General features: G+C 38.8%; 1 protein-coding gene across 4 annotated transcripts in view; it reads right to left on the bottom strand.

Moving 5' to 3' along the window:
* Positions 1-23,099, bottom strand: part of LOC121510100 (dmX-like protein 1) — a 78,383-nt gene that overhangs the window by 19,640 nt on the left and 35,644 nt on the right. For 2 of the 4 annotated variants that reach the window (XM_041788001.1, XM_041788002.1), the window contains exons 27-41: positions 22,181-22,309; positions 21,912-22,050; positions 17,842-18,635; positions 15,257-15,355; positions 14,618-14,785; positions 13,300-13,491; positions 9,869-9,945; positions 7,429-7,550; positions 5,493-5,750; positions 4,839-5,041; positions 4,448-4,593; positions 4,111-4,196; positions 3,770-3,971; positions 2,095-2,212; positions 1,641-1,703 (exon numbers count right to left, since the gene is read on the bottom strand). In XM_041788001.1, the coding sequence (XP_041643935.1) occupies positions 1,641-1,703; positions 2,095-2,212; positions 3,770-3,971; positions 4,111-4,196; positions 4,448-4,593; positions 4,839-5,041; positions 5,493-5,750; positions 7,429-7,550; positions 9,869-9,945; positions 13,300-13,491; positions 14,618-14,785; positions 15,257-15,355; positions 17,842-18,635; positions 21,912-22,050; positions 22,181-22,309 (2,796 nt within the window). The remainder of the gene's footprint in view (positions 1-1,640; positions 1,704-2,094; positions 2,213-3,769; positions 3,972-4,110; positions 4,197-4,447; positions 4,594-4,838; positions 5,042-5,492; positions 5,751-7,428; positions 7,551-9,868; positions 9,946-13,299; positions 13,492-14,617; positions 14,786-15,256; positions 15,356-17,841; positions 18,636-21,911; positions 22,051-22,180; positions 22,310-23,099) is intronic. The other 2 variants (XM_041788003.1, XM_041788004.1) reach the window with 1 other exon arrangement.

Raw genomic sequence — 23,099 nt, 5'->3', positions numbered from 1 at the left:
AGCAGAGATGGATGATCTATTAATTGTGTTATAATTTTAAAAGTAGTATTTGCTTTCTCAATAAGCCTATCACGATTTTGGCGAATAATTGACACCACCTACAGAGTGCTGCTCTGATCTGTGCCACATATTGTAAGGGAGTAAGATGTGACCTAATAAATCTGACGCTCTTTTTCTACTTTAAATGCCAAAACCAAGCACCCCTACATGAGACACTAAATTCATCATTTTTATTTATATACTAAAAGAACAAACCCACAGCATATCATCATATCATCTGTTCTTCTTGTAGAGATAGATTTATTGTGCAGTAGCTTAAGAATTTAAACTGAGTGACAGTGAGAATCCCTGCTATGGAAACGACGCTTTCTCTCCTCCAGATGGAGGCCTATAGAAAGTTAGAGTGCGGCCCGTCCCAAGTAGTTGAATGATCTAACTTGTCTCATCCTGGATTTATGGTACAGTGTTAATTTTGTCAACTAAAACTATGACTAAAAATGTTAATTGACAGCCTTTTTTTCATTACAAAAACTAGAATAAGACTAACAAAAATAGATCAGTGGTGACTAAAACATCAAGATTATTAAAACTAGACTAAAATTTAATGTAGTTTTCATCTGACATCCAAAATCCTTTTTATTTTTCCAGTGTGGGTAAATCTGTCAAGAAAAAATGCAGATGTAGCTATTCTGCCTCTCAGCTGTAGAAAGCAGGGACTCCAGGTTTGACAGGGTGCATGGAACACACTACCATGATTTGGAACCAAATTTAGACAAAATAAAATTTATGTTTGGACTAAAAGTAAAGACTAAAATGTGAGGATGTTTTATGGACTAAAACTAGACTAAAATGTTTTGAGTTTCATCAACTAAAACTAGACTAAAACTAAAATGTGACTAAAACAAAAATGGATTTCATTTAAAGACTAAGACTAAGACTAAAATTAAAAATAGCTGCCAAAATTAACACTGCTTTGGTCTGAACTGGGCTCAAGGGGGCTAGGCAATCTGTTGTGTACCCAAACATGCCTGACCACTGAAGTCTAGTTTGTTTGACTTGTGTGAGTGTGCTATACCGTGCTCAAGCACTGTACACTTCCTAGGCCAAGGTACAGATCAAAGAGGTGTACTTCAGTAACATATGATTGTAGACATGATGAATGTTATAGGGCCATATCTGACCTAAAGAATCAAAATAAGCCACTAAAGTGAGTAAAGCTACTGTCATATTGTCTGTGTATTTCTCTGTTGTGCCGACTTTGAGACGGCACAACTCATAAAATGCATGTCACATGATGTGATGACATATCCAGGCTCAGGCCTGGTTGGGCTTGGAGCAATGTGAGTATTTTCTCTAATATCAGTGCCACTTAAGAGCTTTTTTAATCCACACTCATTATAACAAAGCCTCATTTGGTCCAAAGACAGCTCAGACACTGCAGGCAAAAAATAAAAAAAATCTTGATAACAGACAAATCCAAAGAATGAATATTTTAACAAGTGTAGGGGCCTTTGTTAACACTTTTGTCCCTTTTTATTATAACTTTAAGCACTGCAGACACAATGAGATCAAAACTGAAGTTTGGTATCTAGCATGTTCAGCCAAATACCAGAAAGTCAATTTATCAAAATCAGCAGTACCTGATGGCTTCCTGTCTCCTCCATCCCTGAATATTTCATACTGTCAGTCTGGTCCTCACACGACTTTAATGATTGGAGAAGCAGCACAGGGTAGTGACACAAACATACACACGAACAAAACACACATCATACAACAACAACCAGTGATGAACCATGCAGTCAAACACACACATACGAAATTAATGTGCTGTTAATCAAACATAGTGGAATAATTATTTGAATACATTGAAAGCATCAACATGCAACTAGAGGCAGTAATATTACATGTGGTTGGTATGCGGCACAGAGGAAGCACAAATGAGCCAAAGGGAACGTAAAAGCAATAATGATGCAGTTTGCCAGGATTTTATCATAAAGTAGTTAATGAGTTATTCATTGACAATTAATACATTGTGCCAGCTGTGCAAAATGGAATTAGTTCATGCGAATTTTAGCATGGTGTAGGATTGCGTACCTCATTTGGGTCCCGTTTCTTAGTAAAGATGTTCCTAATGAAAGTCTCCTGCACTTCCTCCTGCTTGACCAGATACTGCCACAGACGCTTTACTGGCAGCGCTGACGGGTGGCTGGTCCTGAAAGAGATAGAACACCTCCTGCATATTAACGCTAATGCTCATTAAATCAGTCGCATCAGTTCATTGAAGCACAAGGCCCATTGGTGCTGATCTGGAAACCCCACATATCTGAGGCTTTAGGCAAAAAACATCAAAAACATGCACAGTTACTGGTGTTCCTCTATGGACTTAAAAGCTCTACAGAGCATACTGTGAGAGGAAATCTACAGGGGTCACATCCGCTGTAGGATAAAGGTTTTAATCTATGTACATACATTTAGCTGGTATGGATGTGCTTTACTGATATAAATGGTGCTCATGGCAATCTGTTAACAATTTAACAGCATTGTGTTAGGATTAATTTATGACTAGAAGGTGAAGAATATAACTATAGGCATATATTAACTACAGTGCCACCAGAAGATGAAACTCAGTCTTTCCTGGAGTCTCTTTCTTGTACATCTTTTTCACCAGGAAGAGTTTGCCATCTGTCCAGTTACAGATGCTGTAGTTGAGGTTTAAGCATGCAGTAATGTTGACAGTTGTGAAGACCCACTGCCAGCAAAAGCTGCTTTGCCCACATCAGCCGGTCACTTTCCCTTTTTTTTTCTACAATGAATTAAACAGATTTTTATTGCACCTATACGCATACTGAAAATGGTTTGATTCTGATAGCCCAAACTGCATACAAATGTGACCTGAGATGCCTTCATCCAAATTAGATCGGTTATGTAGATGCACTGTGTGTACTGGCACATATTAAAAACCACCGTATCAGCTGAAATGATCAGGGGCATTCCAACAGTAAACAAAAAGCATAGCTTGTCAGAGTGATGGGAAATGCAGCTCTTTTTGGACGTCAAGATGATTTGGGACAGCTCAGTAAAAAAACAAGTCTATTGGGTACCAAATGGCTCTTCATTTGGTACCATTTTGCCTTTTTTATGTCTTTAAAACAACAACAAAAATACATAAAGTCAACTCCAAACATTCACACAAGGAGCCATCTCTTAGAACTGGCTCATCTGTGATTGACAGTTCATGGCTCCCTTGTAACATGTTGCCTTGAATTGACTTGTCATTTGATTTAATCAGTACCCCACACAGTTTATTTGCTGAATAGTACATTACTGTGTCCTCTGAGAGCATATATATGGCAAAAAGAGGGATAAATTCAGTTTAAGAGGCCTCATCTATTCTTATTGTCAAATCTTATTGTATCTTATTGTATTATCAAACCAGAACTCTAATAGATAATAGATCTATTTAACTTGAAGCATACCATTCCTTAAATGTAGGATTATGATTTTTGAGGGATTCAAGATGTTAAAAAGTGCTGCCAACCTGGTCCGTGTCATTAGGAACCCCTGCATGCTTAGCAAATCAAACCACCAAATTTATTTTCAATTCAACTGCATCAGTTTGTGTGCAATTGGTGATGGCGGTGGCTGCACTTGTGGTCATGAAATGAGATTATAGCATCTTTAAAAATCATACCTTGCTCATCATTCTTTACTGGTATACTGGCCTGTTGCCTCATATTTAAGAAAAAAAAAAAAATAATAATCTCGGTACCTGAATGGTGTGTTGGATGGTTCAAACAGAGCTTTGTGTCTCAGCAGGGCAGGACCAGGTGTGGCTGATTCATCGTGGAGGTGGGTGGAGATGTATTTGGAAGGCGGGCCTCCAAAAATCTCCAGCCTTTTCTGCAGCACCTGCTCCCAGCGCTGCAGCGTCTTCAGCACAGCGTGACACAGAGGAGAGCCCACAGGCAGATCTGCGGTTAATGGAAGCAGGCACACATAAACAAGAGGGAAATGAGATTAGCTGAGACAGGCTGAGAGAAATGGGATGGCACTTGTCTAAATCCTGGGTGTTAGTACAACAGAGGGTATGTGGTGTATTTTAGTGTTTACCTAATAGATCATATCCTGCCATAGGGTAAAAGGATTTAAGGTTGACCAACACCAGCTGAACCATTGCCAGACGCATCACACACCAACTGGGAGGAGATAAAAAACATCAGAAATCAGATTAAAATCATGAAGAGAACACTCCAAATAGGTCCAGGGCTGTCTGTAATAAACTACTGCGTATGTAAATGTCATTCAGACTGAATGTGGAGTGATATTTGAAGACTAATGAACACAAAGTGAATGAAAAACAGCTATAAATCCATTCATGTTTACCGTAGCATAAACTAAGGTGAGGATCAATCACTTCTTGTTATTATCCACTAAGCACTGTCATTACCTGTATGAATTGTAGTTTGAGTGCTCTCTTTGAGGAGAGTTAGGGTCAAACACATCTTCAAATTCATCATCTTCATCCTCATCTTGACTGCCTTCACTTTCCTCTGAGTCATACTCAATCCTGCTTTCTGATGGTGGCAGCAAAGGCTAAAAGACACAACAACGAATAAGACATCTGCCTGTCATCTGATTATTATCAGAGTTAAAAACATAGAGTTTGTCTATGAGACATCAACTTGAACCTTAATGTTGTCAAAATGTTTTTACAGTGTTAAACATGAGCCCAACATAAGAAACAATGAAAAGTCAGTACAAAGGAGCTTGACTCACTGAAGGAAGAAAGCGACTGAACATCAAAGAAAGATGCTTTTATTTTTTATAATCTTGGTTACCTTGGCAATAAAGTAATCCCAAATGCTGAGCTCTGGAGGAATGAATCTTTCTTTAAAGATGGAGGGAGCTTCTTGTTCCACCACAGGGATATGCCTAGGACTGGATGGTCCCTCCCGTTCGATCCCTGACTCCTCTCTTGACCCACTGCGAGACGACAGCAGCCTGAACCGTCTGGATTTCCTGTCTGAGCCGCTTGGTGAGGCTAAGGTGTGAAGAAATGTTGTTTTAGTTGATGCATACAAACCCAGCTTCCATCACAACCCTAACAACTAGTACATATTCACATATTGCAATCCTGACATGCTTTTTTTCCTGCTGAATATTACATCAGCCTTGAACACTGAGATATATAAAACATAGAAAACAGTAGTTTGAAAAGCCTACACTTTCTCAAATAAGCAGGGGTTACAGCAGCATTACATCAGGTTTCCTCTGCCAACCATAAGGGAGAAGCACAAACAAGTTGTGAGGGAACCTGCGCCTCCGCTAATAGGTTGATGGATTTCACCGTGACCTACAGACTGGAACCCAATTAATTTAGCGGGACTGATTTGATTTAGCTGCGGGGTCACCTCCAGAAGAAAAACCCCATACAGAGAGACAGGCAGGCTGTTGGAGAGAAAACTAGATCAGCTAAACTAATCCCTCCTCACCTGGTGGGGGTGTTCTTGTTGGGCTGGCAAGCTTCTCTATGACAGGTGTGCGGGCGCCCCCTCCGAACACCATCACCCAGAGCTTGCTGTTGAGGGGGTGGGCCACGATTCGGAACAGCTCGTTGCTGGAGTGGGTGGCCAAGCCGTGAACAAACAGACTAAGGAATACGGCAGTAAGGATCTCACAGAGCAGCATAGCTAGGCCTGGCTGGCTCTCTTCACCTGCTGAGCTCAACAAGCGAATCAGAGATGCGATACCTAGAAAAGGTGGCAGAGGTAAAGTTAGAACAGAAAGAAGACAGTAAAAAAGGTTGAAAGACAACATCTGTAGAACTTTTAAAGATTTGAGAACTTGTTTTCTCCTTTGTGCAATCACTGGAAAATCTTTCCTCTTAATTAAAGGGAAAGGCCTACAAAAAACTACTGTTATTCATTTTTCTTTGACATTACAAGAAGTGAATGAGGGTTCTTAAATTCTGATAAACATTTTGAGCTTTTTTCATGATAGGGCTTTTGTCTGTGGATGAAGTCTCTTGTGAACTAAGAGGGCAGTCAGTCTCAATTTAAGCTCTTTTCTCATCATCACTTGCAGTTGGTAGGTCACCAAAGCTGTCACCTAACTCATAAGCTTCCTATAGTAATCGACATTAAGTGTATCAAAATAGCTCTGAATGCTTAGCACTTTCTCTTGTTAGAGGAAATTTTCAAATAAAAAATATTGGAAGAGAATCATTTCCTGGCACGAGCAACAGCTTTAGACATGAAAATTATACCCTTGAAAGACAACTGCCAGGATAAGTTTCTCCTCTGCAACTGTTGTTGACAAATTGATGTCAGTGGTCCCACCCCCTCTTGATTCTGATTGGTCCATGAGGGAAAAGTGACATAAATGAGAACACTGTTGACCCCATATATCAATTCTAATAGAGAAGGCTGTGAGTGCAGTGACAGGTAACAGCTGATGCTGAGGGTACTGATGCTTCTCAATGCTGAAAATGCTCAACTGCATTGGTTTTACACCCACATATCAATTTATTAGGTACACCTTTTAAACTACTCAATCTGAAAAACATTTTAACAACCATGACATGGCTGCAACCAGAACATTTAGGCATGTTAGTTGTGGCTTTAAAGAACGTTTTTGAACCAGACAGTTGGACTTCACGTTCACAATCAATTCACAGCAGTTTTCTCTTCAGTTGGAGCTAAATAACCAACAAGGCAGGGAAGTTTCTAAATGCTCATATGTACGAAAGCCTTGAAAATAGCTGCAATTATCTTTAGTTTCTTCACAATCAGGTTCTCAGGGGCAATCCCATTTTTACCCCTTAGCCCTTATCTTAGCCCTTCCCCCCGTTTTTGCACGTTTACATCAGATGAAGAGGTGTCCCAACTCTCTTTTGAATCAAGGGCTAGGGCTAAGGGCCAAGGGCTACATAGCCCTTAAAACAAAGATTTTTCAGGACCACAGTTGAAAGTAAGGGATATGATGAATTTCCCACCACGCACTTCACTTGCAAAATGGCACAGCGGAGGAAGGAGGCATGTAAATGTAAATATTTTCAGCATTTATAAATGATTATAGAAAATACGACAGTTGTGTCTTCTCATATATTCAATCTTTAACTACTAGGGATGGGAGTTTTTTGTGTTTTTATTATGTACACGTGTAAACCAGGGCTATTAACTGTATCAATACATGGAGAAGATCAACACGGAGATCCACAGTATGAATGAGATGGTCGAAACTTTATTATCATCTCTGATGACACACTGTTTATCAGCAATATGGGACTATGGACAGCAATTAAGTGGCGTCTCATTTCTTAGGGGAATGTTTTCACCCCTACCCCTTACCACTCCGTTTCAAGGGGCAAGGGGAAGGCGTAGGGCTAAATGGGATTCATCCTAAGTGTTCTGTGTTAGGCTGATTTACCTGGCCACTGAGCAGGGGAAGTGTTGGGCTGAACAGCCTCATCCATACTGAGAGTTTTTACTGGCTGTTTCTGAGACAGCAGCACACTCTGATACACCGTTCCTGTGAAATGATTCACATGGCTGTGGAAGAAAATAAAAGTTAGAGAAATACAGTAAGAGTGCACAAAGCAGAGTATTTACATTAAATATGAAACCCTGGACTGAAAAGTGAATAATGGGGTTAGATAGCATCTTAATATAACAACTAAATATTTCAGTTCAAATGCTCTATTGTTCTAAAGTGGGAGGCACAGCTGTCAAACTTTGTTCTGTCAAAGCGTGAAATACTAATGGGCTCCATCTCAGGTTACCTGCCTGTCTATTCTGTTTGGTAGCAGGAGAAACACTTCGAGATGAAAAAAGCGTCAGTAACTCTGGTTCTCACGTCAAAAAGCTTTTCAGCACACGCATAAAAGAACCTCAGATGGATGAAGAGAAAGTTTTTACAAAGATTATTAACCCACAAGAGAGACTATTAAGTTTATAACACACAATTAGTGCTCTTTTAAGCTTTTGTGAAAAAATTATGCCTTCACTTCAAAGAGAACTCAGAAGTAAAAAGAAAGTAATTCAGGAAGGGGGAGCGGTAGTCACGTCGTCTTAATGAAACTCTCACAACTAATTTACTCTCCCACAAATGCAGAGCCTTTAGTATCTTTGAGGATGTTGGCTGTTTGTAAATACAATTAAAGCACAGTTAATAAAATAAAATAACAGGGATGGAAATGGGTATATTATGTGTCAAAACACTGTCAACTCAGTGTCGACACTCCTGCAACCTACATCCTGAAATACCCTTTAAAAATTCTCGCTGTCTTTGCTCTCTCTGTCGCTCACACTCAACAGGGAAAAAACAAAAGCAATATTTCATCAAACCTCAGCAGTGTCACACCAGGAGAGTTTATATCATCATTACCATAACAAAGAGCGTGTTAAATTAGAAATAGCCTTACTAATTTGGTGAGTCTGCTCAACTGACAAATACTGGATGATAGGTGTGTGGGTGCTTGTGTAAAGCATACTGCGCATAAGGAAGATGCAAAACTAAGCACTCATTTAATCACATGCATGGAGTGGTGTAAGGTTTAAAACACTGAGGTCAGAGAGGTTGCTTTGAAAGAAAAATGAATGTTTTCTTTGTCTCCGCGTAGGAAAAGAACTTTTCTGACACATTATTTAATTTTACAAGCAGTTTTATCTCTGCGGTCGGGGCTCTGTGGCTTTAAAGGTCCCAGTCAGGTCAAGCATAAGTAATCTATACAACATCAGGAATCAAACTACAAATCTGACTGAACAGTGACAGGAACTCACACAGCGGCTGCTGTAAGCCAAATGAGTTATAAAAAAAGCAATCCCACACATGCGCTCCTTCACTAAACCAAAGTTTAAATCCCACTGAGTTGTTGTCAACTGAATTTGGTGTTCTGCTTCACCCATCTTTAATACACAATATCCCTCACATCTGTCAAAATCAAAAACTAATTAAGTATTACAATGAGAATGACGAATGACAAACAACAGCCTTGCAGCTTTCATAAATCATTCTCAACATGATCAAAACAGACAAGTGACAGTCATATTTTTGGTTAGCAAACTTCCGACATATTTCCCCCTTTTCCATGTCTCTAATCACGCCACTAAGGCGCTTTATAAAAACAGCCTTAAGCATGTGTTAAGACACATTTTCATAAACAAAGCCTAAGACAACTTGAAAAGTATTTTTTCACTTAGCCATTACATTGGTAGGGTTTGACTGTAGATGTATGTGTGCATTACCCTTTTATTCTAAAGTATGCTTCATTGCCAGTAGTCATGTCCCCTCCCCCTTATCATTCTGCTCCAATAAGTCCAAAAACCCTCCAACACAAACACACACGAACACTAATAAAACCAGAGGACATACATTAATGTTATTTTTGCCAACATTTTCTGTTTTGAATGCTAATAAAAAGAGGGAAACCAAAGTCAGATCACTCTTGATAGATAAATAATCCAGTGGCGGCTGGTGCTGTTAGTGGTATCGTGTCGAGGTGAATGTGGTGGAAAATGAGAAAGTTGTATCAAAGTTAAGCATCGCTTGAAGTCATATAAAGAATTCAAGAAGCCTGCTCAGAGAGATGCAGCGCTGTAGATTCCCACTATGAACCCAAACCTTTTTTAGTCAGGCAGCTTAAAAGCATTTTTTTTTCCAACAGAGCTCAGATCTACACAGATTTATTCCCCCAGATCCCCAAATCATTGTCAGAGAACGGATGGATGGCTTGAAAATAGAACAAGGCTTGTGATGTTTTAAAAGTTCAGTAAGTAGCTGATCATGTTTCTTAGTCCTTCAGTATGCCAGCCTACAGTGTTTAGAACTTAGAAATACAGGTAACAGAAGAAGCAGGCCAGACATTTACCTGTGGGTGTGTCCGTCACACAAACACTGGTATATACAGGCTGAGAGGGAGGCAGCCAGTGTGTGCAGCACATAGATCTGAAATAGGAACAAGAACAGGATTTTAAAAAAACAAAGTTTATAGCTTCAACACCATTAACACAATAAAATCAGATGCTTATAACAATATTAACACTTTAAGAAGATCAGATTGATTAATGCTTTAGGACTAAAAATAACAACATTTATAAGGTAAGGTTTACAGGAGTGCTGGAAGTGGTTTATGTTAGTTCTTACACTTAAGTAAACTGAGCTACATCAGGACAGAGGAGCAAACAAAGTTCCTCTTTTTTTCTCTGCATCCATAATGCTTTTCCACGCTCTTTTCCTCTCTCTTCCCACACTTCATTACTCATTTAATATGATACATGACTATCAACTATTATCATAAAGGATCTGGGAATGTGAAGTAATATTCGAGTGCTTTTAAATAGTTGAAGAAAGGCCTTTATTGTTATTTATTTCTGCATTGTGCTTCAATGGTGAGCTCCGTCCAGCTGTGCTTCAGGCCACTTCCATGCATAAAATAACCATCAAGCACTGATAAACTTGATCTACATTTCACATAAAAAGGGATAAAGATAAGTCTGGACGTTTTTAAAAACCTTTGATGGTTTACTTGTGTCTGGCATTAATTCAATTGTGTCTTTATAATTTCTCATTTCCGATCTACACCCAGAAAGACTAATTTAAGTGTTCTTACACTAACTTCCATTACAGTTTTTTGCAGAATAAAAGTGATATTTCATAAATTTCTACTGAGTACAATTGCACTTTGAATGTGTTTCCATTGAAGGGGGTTTTGGGCATACACCGCTTTCCACTTCATTATGCAAATGCCATTTTTCTCTTATTTTACTAAATATTAATGCAAATGACAGAATATTTTTCAAGTCATCAGCCATTAGAGCATAATTCAAATGTTTCTGAACAAACTTCATAATAAGTACCATTATTTTTTTTAAATAAAAAACCTCAAAATGCACTGTTCCACATTATTAAGCAGGCCACAGGTTTCAAGCAATATGGGAAAGAAAAAGGATCTCTCTGCTGCTAAAAAGTGTCAAAAAGCGCAATACCTTGGACAAGGAATGAAACCATTAGATATTTCATGAAAAAATAATCGTGATCATTGTACTGTGAAAAAATTTGTGGCTGATTAAGAGCACAGACGGGTTCGTGCTGATAAAGGCATAATGAGGAAGGTTTCTGACAGACAAATTCATCAGATTAAGAGACCAGATTCTAAAATGCCACTACAAAGCAGCAAACAGGTATTTGAAGCTGCTGGTGCCTCTGGAGTCCCACCAACCTCAAGGTGTAGGATCCTCCAGAGGCTTGCAGTCATGTATAAACCTACTCTTTGGCCACCCTATCCAATACTCAAGAGCAGAAACAGTTGCAGTGGGCCCAGAAATACATGAGGACTCATTTTCAAACAGTCTTGTTGACTGATGAGTGCCGTGCAACCCTGGATGGTCCAGATGGAGGAGTAGTGGATGGTTGGTGGATGGCCACCATGTCCCAATAAGGCTGTGACGTCAGCGAGGAGGGGATGGAGTCATGTTTTGGGCCAGATTTATGAGGAGAGAGCTGGTAGGCCCTTTTAGGGTCCCTGAAGGTGTAAAAAATGACCTTGGCAAAGTATATAGAGTTTCTGACTGACCACTTTCTTCCACGGTAAAAAAAGTGACTGACCACTTTCTTCCATGGTTAAAAAAAAAAAAAAAAGAAGAGCAGTGCCTTTTGTAGCAAAATTTTCTTCATGCATGACAATGCACCATCTCATGCTGCAAAGAATACCTCTGTGTCATTGGCTGCTATGGGCATAAAAGGAGAGAAATCCATGGTGTGGCCCCCATCCTCCCCTGACCTCAACCCTGTTGAAAACCTTTGAAGCATCCTCAAGCTAAAGATCTATGAGGGTGGGAGGCAGTTCACATCAAAACAGCAGCTCTGGGAGGCTATTCTGACATCCTGCAAAGAAATTCAAGCAGAAATTCTCTAAAAACTCACAAGTTCAATGGATGCAAGAATAGTGAAGGTGATATCAAAGAAGTGGTCTTTATGTTAACATCTAACTTGGCCTGTTAAGATGATTTTGATTGAAATAGCTTTTGATTTCAGTAAATATGACCTCCTAACACTTTTAATTCAACAAATGACCATTTTCAGTTCTTTACAACCTTTAAAATCTTTTAAAACTCTGTTGTGCTTAATAATGTGGAACAGTGCCTTTTGAGGTTTTTACTTTAAAAAAATAATGGTTATCATTAAAAAGTTTGTTCAAAAACATTTGAATTATGCTCTAATGGCTGATGACTTGAAAAATATTCTGTCATTTGCATTAATATTTAGTAAAATAAGAGAAAAATGTTGCTTAATAAAGTGGAAAGCAGTATAAGCCTCTCAAGCCTTGTAAAATCTCATCTTGTGAGACTCAACTGAAGAAGTATGATGGTAGGAAAATTCTTGTCTCCTCTTCTGAGTTTTAAATACATTAGAACAAAATATATGTTTTGATCTTTTTAAATTAATGTTTGAAGTTGTTTATGTTCTTAAAAAATGTATGCAATTTGCAGCCATCAGCAGTCGCTGTCACCTATACTCCAGCCAGCAACTAGGGGGCGGTTGAGATATTTGGGCTACATATTTTTGTGGCTGTCATGTTGTCACTCTGGGCTTTTTTCCCATGCTTGTTCAAGTCATCTTTTTAAATTCTGCTATCTAAAATCCACTTCAAAAGAGCCTAAGGTGAACGTTGACATGAAAAACTGCAGAATTAATCAAGAACAAACTGAAAAGTACGTGTTTAACAATGTCATTTTACAGAAATGATATATCTGTGTGCCTTTTCTTGAGTTATAAGTATTTTTGATTACAGGAATTTTTATTTAGGCTTAAAGAAAAAACAAATGTTATACAATGACATGCAAAGAAACATTAGATAAGAACAATAGGTGAAAACAAGTAACATTTTATTCATACAAGACAAAGATTTGTCTCAGCTTTACTGATCTCAGGCACAACCGGCGCAGCAAGCAGCATTTTCTAAGAACAGTAGTTTGTACTTCTGGTTGAATATTTGCAAAAAAATGGACGAAAGTGTAATTTTGTAAAACACATCAAATAAGAAGTTATTCTTGATAAAACTATGCCAGTCTTTCTTGATTTGAGGATTGCTTTTATAGCAGTATAAAAAGTTTTTTTTCCTATTTCATTTTCTGAATTTAATGTGACGAGACCATTAATCTCTATTTCTGTAAGGGTCACAGCTAACAATTCTTGTGCTATCTAAGTGTAAATTCATAACTTTATCAAGAAGAAATGTAGATAAATGAAGTCCATGCTAACAGTGATAGAAATATATCTTAAAAATAGACACTGCTGTACCTCATTGATGACAACATCAGGATGTGGAGGAGAGTCAAAAGCATTGATCGTCTGCAGGATGTCATGGGCGAGGTTAGTCAGGTAGACAATAGGATTGGCCACCACTGTCTTAACGTTGGCTGTGCACGCCATCAGGAGGGGGATAGATGTGGGTTGGGGACTTGATGTCACAGCTGTTTGGATGGAATCATCCTGGAGCAAAAACGTTCGGTGTTTAGAGTTTGCAAAAATTCTTTTTTGGAAGAATCTCTGAGACAAATGAGGTACATAGACTCATCGGGGTAAACTTGCTACTTAGCTGAACAGCCTAAGCTATAACAAAAGTCATGTATGCTACCTAACTTTAAGAGATCCTGGTTGGGTTTACAGTGTAATTAAGAATTTTGTGTAAGTAGATGTAGGAAATAGAAGGCTGCCTCATTTTTGTGCATTTACAAACTCTCTGAATATGACTGTCTATCTGAAACAATGCTGCAGGCTTAGGTTTGCCATTTTTGGTGGTTTCCTCAACAACAGCAGATAAATTGGACAACCCTGAGACCTGAGCTGGGACAAAGAATCAGCTTTTATTTCAAAATCAAAGTAAGAGAGTAGAAAGGGCTCCCAGTGCCTGTCGACAGTGCTAACATTTAAGAGCGCTGGCCCTCTTGGCGGCACGCAGGGTTGTTTACCTCCAAAAACTTGACTAAGCCTTCTAAGAGTCAGCCCAAGGCAGACCCTCCCTCAGGAGCTGGGAGATCAGCACAGCCTGTCAGCCCATTGCTGGAGGTGTGCAGCCGATCACCAGTGCACAGTAAGTAGGTCTGTGTGTACATGTGTGTGTTGGTGTGCATGTAAGTGTGCGTGACTGTGTGTGTCCAGGGAATCTGGTTGCATTAAGAAAAGCTTTCAGAAGGCTTCATGTTCGTCTTTCATTTGTACCTAGAGCCTTATCTGCCCAGTGTCCTTCCCTTCAAAGAGAATATGGGAGGACTTAAATAATTCTGCAGCTTTGTGAGCTTGCTGGTGTGAATTTTTTGCATGCAACGACAGTTATATTTTTCCTGTTTTGAATTAAAAAAAGAAAAAATTTACTACTGTTGTGATCCAAAATGCAGCATTTTAAGTCATTTATTTTTTACATTATCATGTTCCACCAATACTCTTATCAATATTCAAACCAATGAAGGCTAATTGAATTATTTACTATTTTTTTCATAACACTTGTTGGAAAAAACAGTTATATCCAGCTACAGAGGCAGACATACAAAGCTGCAACTGAATCTTCCTGATGCCAGCAACCTGATGTGCCTGTGTGTGTACATATTTTTTTTTTTACCTGGTGAGACTCTTGAAGCAACAATATGAGCTCCATGCGCACAGAAGCCAGTCCTCCCCCATGTGAGCCATGCAAGCTGCAGTAGCTCAGAAACATCCTGAGTAAGGGCTGGTTACTCTGCAGCCAGTGTCTCCTGCTCCGCTGGCTGCCCCCACGAGGGCTTCCCACCTAGAGAGGCATTGTAAATGGAATCATTTAATTGAAATCAGTCATCATCTTTATAAGTATGCAAGTACTATTCAGCTGGCTATTGTTCAAACAGAAGCCTCATGGATTTAGAATTATTTAAAACAATGCATATTATTATTCTGTTCAGCCAAGAACTGTCAGTTCAGTAGGTATCTGAAACCTATTATTAATAAACAAATTTTAAATGTATAGGGCAAAAATTAAAAAAGGAAAATGGAACATAATATCTGATATGATTTCTAAAGCCTTATGTTAACTGCCATCAAAAATAAGTCAAACATTCTGACATCCAAATGGTTATGGTTTAAATCATTGCAATAAAATAAAATATTTCAAGCAATGTCAAGTTACACAGCAGTATTCTCTTAAATATTTATGAAGGGTAATGCTCCATCGAGTTTCTTCATGAACATCTAATAATCATAGAAACAGCCAGCTATCTACACCCACCTGTTCCTCTTCCACCAATCCAGAAACAGGGGCATCAGCCTGGACAGACAGCTCTGGCAGGCAGGGCTTGTAGCTGCAGCAACGCTGCAGAGCCAACACCTGGGGAAAACAGAACTTTGTTTTAAAATCGACACGCCAAGACGGAATTTTTCTCGCATGTGTGGGAGTGAAAGCAAAACATTTCTAAAAATTGTCAAACAGATTTCACAGAGAAAGGTAAACAATTTCATGACAGAGAACCACTTCAGTTATTACCAATATGAGGTTCATGTGCAGTGACAGAGTGAACACAGAGAGATAAGATCTTCAAAGAGTGAACACGATGACAGGAGAGATGTGTGGGAGTTATGCAAGTTATAAAAGATTTAATAGGTGAACCTTAGGCTGCAGTCAGACTTATGTAGTCCCAAACAGACGGATATCACAACCTTTATAACTACAGACTACAGCTGGACATGAGCTCTTTAAAAGTAAATTATTTCGGAAGAAACAACTCAGCAATTAGTGAATTTGCATTACAGTTGCTATTTAAATACGCAGGATGTAAATACTACTGCCAGGTGGCTCTCAATCAAAACAATAAGAAAATATAATAGAAACCAGCACCGCTGAGCTCCACCCATCTCTGCTGTTTTCTTCTTGTTTTAAATTAGGACCCGATAAGGTGCTAAACAGCAAACCAATGATTTGGTTTTCATGATGATTTTCACAAAATGGAGAAAAGCTATTAAAAGTGCCATACCTGGTTAGCACTGTAAGATCCTCACTAAGCATTCTGGTGTCACTCGGAGCACAAACCAGGTAGGGCACATTTAACAGCTTTTCTTTCTCATTTTGTGACATTCATCCATGAAACCAAAACGTCAGTTTAACGTAGTAAATTTACCTTATGGACTGCCATTTCTAACAAACACAGTCCTCGATACAAAACAAGAAGTAAGCCACGGAGCACGGAGGTTAGCCACGAAGTTATGGCAGGTGGGGGTGAGGGGTGGCGTTCCACGTTATGTTACAAGGCTGAGTTTGGGTGATTGAGCACACAACCAATGGCAGAGAATAACTGATGCAGCTACAGGAGGCCAGATTCCAGTAGCAGTTCCCCCCTGCATTATGTTGCAGTCTTTCACGTAACATCAAACATTCACCTTATCGCACACTCTTATTTTAAAGCTCTATGTTCCCTCACCCTTCCCCTTCTGCTTCCTGAGCAGAGATTTATGGCCGACAAGAAAACTTAATATTTAGACCATAAAAAGAAAATATGCAACGGTCTAGTAAAGTTGTTCTCTGAGCTACAAGTGTTGCTGGAGATTTCATTTCTCTTTTCTTTTTATGAAAGAAACTTTTTATGAAGACTCTCTTCATCCTCCATTAACCTTGGAAGTTGGTGAAGTTGTGCCAGAGTTACCCACTTAAGATTTAATTTGTTGTCATAATAGCTACAGCCAATATTATTCTCCTCTTTTGGTGTCTTAGTTATTTACGAGCCTGTTCACCTCTCTACATGAGGATTACCTGTCAGAATAATGAAATAACAGAATAAAGAGTAATGTCTGTGAGGTCCAGACCTCTATTATTAAAAATGTTTTAAATGCAATTACTTGCATGCATGCTGCCTTAAATGTTCTCATCTGCAGCTCTATTGCTCTTCTTCTGTTTTCAGAGTGCAGCATGCACTCTGTTTTCTTTAACAGTCATTTCCTGACCCTTTTATGAATACAAATCAAGTTTACACTGAAAATAAAATAAGGTATCTTCTTCACAGCAGGACTATGTATCACATAAATCAATCCCATTCTGGGTTAAGTTTGAATTTGCTCACTTTGTCATTTTTAAGGATCTATAAACAAAGCTGCGAAATAAATTCATTTATGAACAGAGGCTACTGTGTAAAGCTGCAGCTGTAGGAAATCTGCTTAGAGTCCTTGTTTTATGAAAAATATCACTGTAAAGATGTGCCTGATGGATATTAATAAAATAGATACACTAAAGAACACAAACAAAGTGGTGCTGAAAATGCACAAATTGCTTCCATATAGATCAGAATGCAAGTAAAGAAATGTTTGTTGCTTAAAATAATCTTGGAGAAGACCTCCGACCCCTCTAACTGATGGTGGAAGAATAATTGTCAAATACTTTCATATTTTATGAACTGACCTTTAGGATATTGCAGAAGAAAAAGGAAAAAAATAATAGACTTGACTTTAAACACAGTAATTGTGCATTTTTTTAAATTATATGAAAAACAAATTTGATTGTTTTAGTCATTAACTTACAAATTAGCTTTAAAATCTGAAAGAAATGACCCGTGATAAAATTGAGTTTATGATCTGGCCATAAAAAATTATGATATGATATTTTTTCCATATTCCCACCCTTAACAGGAGAATTCAGATTTAGTTTTCAGCTTTTGACCTAACATTGAGTGGCATTATGAATTGTTAAGCACATTGTATGTTGCTGGGCAGTTCTAGAGTTTTCCACTGTGTGCTGAGCAAAGATGCTCAGCTGTATTTGCTGCAGACAATGTTGAGAATATTTTACATAACCGAGCCAAAATGTGGCTCAAAATGTGACTGTGTTACCTCTCTCTCCAACCACTGGTAGAGCTGATAACGTAGCTTCCCTCCTTCCAATTCATAACCTGTGGACAATGTCCGCAGCTCATTGGTCAAAATCTTCAAGCAGGCTGTAAACTTCAGCTGAGCGGCCAAGATGTCATCAGATGGTGCAATGAAATCGTCGCTGTCCTCACTGTCCTCTTCAGTGACTGTCTCCATTAAGGGCGACATGGCATCCTGCGTGTCTTGAAACACACTGCTGCTGTCTGCTGTTCTACCAGTATTACCATTTTTAGCTTCTTCATCATCATCATCCTCATCCTCATCATCTTTGTCAGTGTCCCACTTTAGCTCCAGGGGCTCATCTGGAAGTGTCATTGACGGCTGGCTCCAGTCAAAGCTCAGCACTGAATCTGACCGGCTGTTGGACAAGTTTCCATCTGACTCATAGCCGTTCAGAGCCGGCTGAGACCAATCATGGTCTGATAGTTGACCATTCCTGCTCCCAACACTGAGTTCAGTAGAGAGACCTGTGTCCTCCTGGTTGCGTTTTTGGGAATGCTTGCGGACTTTGGGCATCTTGGATAGGACTTCCAGAGCTAGCATGGGACAGCCGGCCTGCAGGTGCGTGTATGCAGCTGTGAAAAACAGTCTTCTCTCCTCTAGACTGATGGAGTCAGCCCTGCGACCTTCAGCAGTGAGTCCAACTTTAGCCTTTTCTGAGGAGCCTAAATGGCGGCGAAGGAGGAGTGGATGGGTACGTAGGTAGGTGTAAAAGTTGAAAACCTCAGGGTTACATGTGGACACGGGAGAGGAACCTGTCAAGAATACAAAACAACAGAAAACTAGCTTTAGTCAGTGGGTAGCTCCACAAAAACATCCTTTTCTGCTTTGACCACAGTACCTGTACAGACAGCCTGTGTATTTGGGTCAGACACAGAAGTGGAACTGGGGCTCCTGACTGAATTTTTGTTGACAAATTGCAGCCTGCAGCTAAGGGAGCACTTGACCGCTGACGAACAGTATTCTGTCGTCATTAAAAGGTGAGTGAACGGCAGACTTTTGAGTCTACAAACAGAAAGATGAACAGGAAGGAAAGAAGTGCTGGGAATTGTTAAATTAAATTCATTCTTTTTTTATCCAGGTATTACAGTGTCAAAGAGCCAGGCAATTTGCACCAAAGAGACAGTAATGGCAGCACATAACCTATGAAGCACAAGCACTACTTTCAAGTTTCCATAAGCTGGAGCTCTTAACTCTGTGAGCATATCAAATGTGCTTTGAGGACATCGTTTGTAAAACACATGTAGCACAGGGATAAGTCAAAGTGAGGTTCATATTAAGTTCAGTTCTTCATCTATTCATAAGGAAAGCCTTGCACATTTTTTAGCTAAACGGTCTACTGTGTCATTTGGGCTGCATTTACTTGCACAATTTGAGGTACTTAAAGGACCAAAAATAGTTCCAAAGCTGAGACATTTTGTCAAAGTGGGGATTTAATCTTGCTGTGCCCAGTTACAAACTAAGGCACTTTTAGAGTACTGTCCTGGTTTTATTTTAAATGTAACTTTATCAAACCAACTTAATGTATTTGTACATTAATTCACATTATTGTGATGCACAATATCCTTACTTTGGTTAAGAGAAAATATCTTCTAAAAACTTGATTTCTTCTACTGAGATAGTGAGCTAACATCAGTAGGGATGCATGATATTACATTTTTCTAATATCTGTTATGCTGAGATTTCCAAAGTAATTCTAGCAGACACCAATACTGACATATACACACTTTTTTATTGTAAAAAACACCAAGTCTATCCAGTGCCAAAGGAGGCTGAGTGAAGTGGAGATAAGACAGGAGGGGGAGGTAGACAGTCTGGTAGCTGTTTTTGTGTTCGGGGCTTCATGTAAAATGTTTAGGGCTGACATTGTGCCACCTTTGGTGAGTATTGCCTACAGCCAATCATGTATACCTGATAATGAAGTTGTACATTTTTCTGATATCTGAGGCCAATACAGGACTTAAACAGCTGATATGTACGGCTGATATAATGACTATAAATACTGGTGGAAATGTTCACATCTGCGATTACCTATATTTAAGTCTTTTAAGCTAATATCTGCCGATACTGATATCTTGCCAATAATATCCTGCATCTCTACATAAAAGATACTTAAATTAAAAAATGTATAAACTTATAAAACCAAATAATCATCTTGCAATGCAGCAAAGCACCATGACTTCTTTATATTCCAACCCATTGACTTTAAACTGCAGTTTCAATAATGTAGGAAAGAATTATTATTTTGATTGATTATTTCTGTGTTGTAACAATGCTCATTTATTTTTCCTTGCACCATGAGCAGTTATTGGTCAAACTAGACAGTAAAATGATCAATACAGAGCCATGTTTACCTTATTGTAGCAAATATCCACATCTGTACAATGTGTTTGAAATCTGTTTCTTAATGAACCAGATGAAGGCCACAAGCTAAAATGTGTCTGTTTAATAAAGTTGTTTCACAAACTTAATGAAGTTTCCTGTTTCCACACATGTTGCAGGTAAAGATAAACAGTATGAAAACAACCCCGGTCTGTGCTTTTCAAAGTAAAAGCCAACTTTAGAATTTCTTTGGAGAAACTCCCTTTATTTGTACATAATGCTTTTATTTTGAAAAGCCACCAGCAAGCTACCACATTACACTGAATCAAGTTACTTGTATGGAGGTTTATTGAGGTAAAACTTAGGAAGAATGACAGGGTTTTGACAGCAGGGAAACAAAGCCAACACACAGCAAACGTGACGTGGCTTAGTGATGTCACACACTACCAGTGCGGACCAAAACATGGCGGCCTCCTGGTGAGTTTGTCATTTCAAATTTACTCAAAATGCAGATATCTAGGATATTTAGTGAGTGTTTTTTAATTCAATATACATGTGAGAGATACAAATATCTATCCAAAAAGATAAACTTCTCTGATCATGCAGGGTTTCCTTTAAGACTTCAATCACCCAATCCACCAAACAACACTGAACAAGAATCAATGGCAGAATAACCTGTTTGGCATTGGCAGTGAAGATTTGGCAAATTTCAAATGGCCGCAACCCACATACTCGGCTCTGCTGCTCATCCCACAAATGGATGTTCCTTACAAATGAGGCATCATTTAAAGGGGAAACAATGAGGCTTTCCAACAGTATAAGATATATTGCCAAGAAGCATTGTTACAAAAAAGAAATGATCTCCCAAAGACAAATTTCCCTCCTTTTTGTGCTAAGTTTATGTTTGCCAATTTTTAAATACTTGAAATAACAAAAAGATATTGTCAATACCAGCCATCAAAGCACAATTACTTCTTTTCTACTTTGGTCTCATTGTCCACATTACCTAATACGTGTTCCCTTAAATATAATTTTATTTAACCTTAGTTCAGGAACAGAGGCAACACCTCCATCAATTCCATTTCCACTGCCAAACATATATAAGCAAACCTCACTCATTTAACCCTTCCCCAAAAACCCATTCATTTTAACTTCTCTCTTTTTAAATACAGTAACTACCCAAAGTCTAAGCTCTTCTGGTTTCCTCACGTCTACTATCAAAAGCCTGTGCCAGTCAGTGAGCTCTCTCATCCACTTGACTATCGCTCCATCACCTCGAGTCTCAAATCCCCAGGTTTTCTTTCTTTAAACAGCTCACAACTGTTCAATTTCATTTCTGCATCCATCTTTCCCTGAACACAAGTTTAACAGCAACCTGCCATCATTCCTCATACATTAATACTTCATTCCCACATCCTTTACCCCATCGCTTCATCTGTTCTTCTCTCAACCCTTGCATTCATTTCTTGATCCAAACTTCTCTCATCATCAATATCAAACTATTTTAAATTAATTTCTTTATTGGCGTGGTCTTTGTTGCTGAATACTAAATTGTGGAAGTGAAAAAAAATGATGGATGGTTGCACTGAAAATAAGGCATTGCCTTACACTAGGGTGTTACTGTAAGACAGTACAGTATCACCCAATTTTTACCTCTGCATTGAGGTAATTTGAGGAATAGAGAAACAGATAAAGCACTGCAGACCTACCAGTGTCACGTCTGGTCTCACTGGACCCAGAGCTTATGCTGTTAGCAGGATGCTCAAGTAGAGTATCCAAAGCTTTGCTGTAGTCCTCCAGGACCCAGTAAGCCATGCTACGCAGGAACGGGTCCTGGTGGGCTGGAATCTGAAACAAACCAAGAATAGCAATGATTCATTCTGCTCCTTCAATAATCAAAACATTGGTGAGACAGTGAACACTGCCGGATAAAATGGGGAATTTCAATAGCAAAATGTATCAGGTGGTGGCCTTGCACCTGTTTGTCTTGTCCAAGCACATGTCTCTGGAGGATCTTTTTATAGGTGGATGCAGTCTCAAACTCAGACTCGTACAGCCTGGAGATCACTAGAGCCAGCTGCAAGTCATGCATTTTCTCTATACACACCTGCAAGAAAGAAAGCAAAGACAAGGATCAGTTGTTTGAAAAGGGTTTATGAACTACTATTACAGAAATGAATGGACCGATACATTGCAGGTATAAAATGTAAAACATTTAAGTATGAATACACAAACAGTTGGTGGATTGTTTTAGCTACTGAGGGATGAGGTGCATTTCAATAAAAGCCAGAAAGAGTAAGCAATGTCAATGATAGCCCTTTGCCTGGGTCACACTCATTTCCATAAAGTACTCAGAGAGGCTCCACTTACTCACGCAGATTAAAAAATGTGACTCACTGCTCCAGGGACTATCAATTTGATAAGCAAAAGGTTAAGCAAACAACATGGCCTGGAGCAGACCCCTTGATAGCAAGAAATAGGGACTCACTTTTTAATCTACCCTTTCTGATAAAAAGCACCAATACATGTAAATCAACAAACTTACAAAGATTATAATGAAAACATTATTTAATACAGTGTATGGGCTTAACTTTTAATATCTACTGTATATATTCATCTAAAAGTTGACTGCAGCTTAAATACTAGGACTGGAAGATCCAAGTTTCATTGCATGTAATCACTCCCAGAAAATGAAGGTTTCCTTTAATTTGGTCCAAAATGTCTCCACAAATTTGGGTTTTTGCTTTTGATTAGAAGTCAGAAGTTCTGTGTCAACTTTGGCACACACTTTTGTCACGTTCAAATTTTCATGCAAAATTTGCCGAATTGTCTCTTTATCAGTGGAGACCATTTCTGCTATCATTCTTATACTGAGTCGTCGATCTTTCTGAATGATG

This window comes from Cheilinus undulatus, linkage group 5, assembly GCF_018320785.1.
Source record: "Cheilinus undulatus linkage group 5, ASM1832078v1, whole genome shotgun sequence".
Classification (NCBI taxonomy): domain Eukaryota; kingdom Metazoa; phylum Chordata; class Actinopteri; order Labriformes; family Labridae; genus Cheilinus; species Cheilinus undulatus.
The sequence above is the reverse complement of the archived record's forward strand: the minus strand, read 5'-3'. Positions and strand labels throughout refer to the sequence as shown.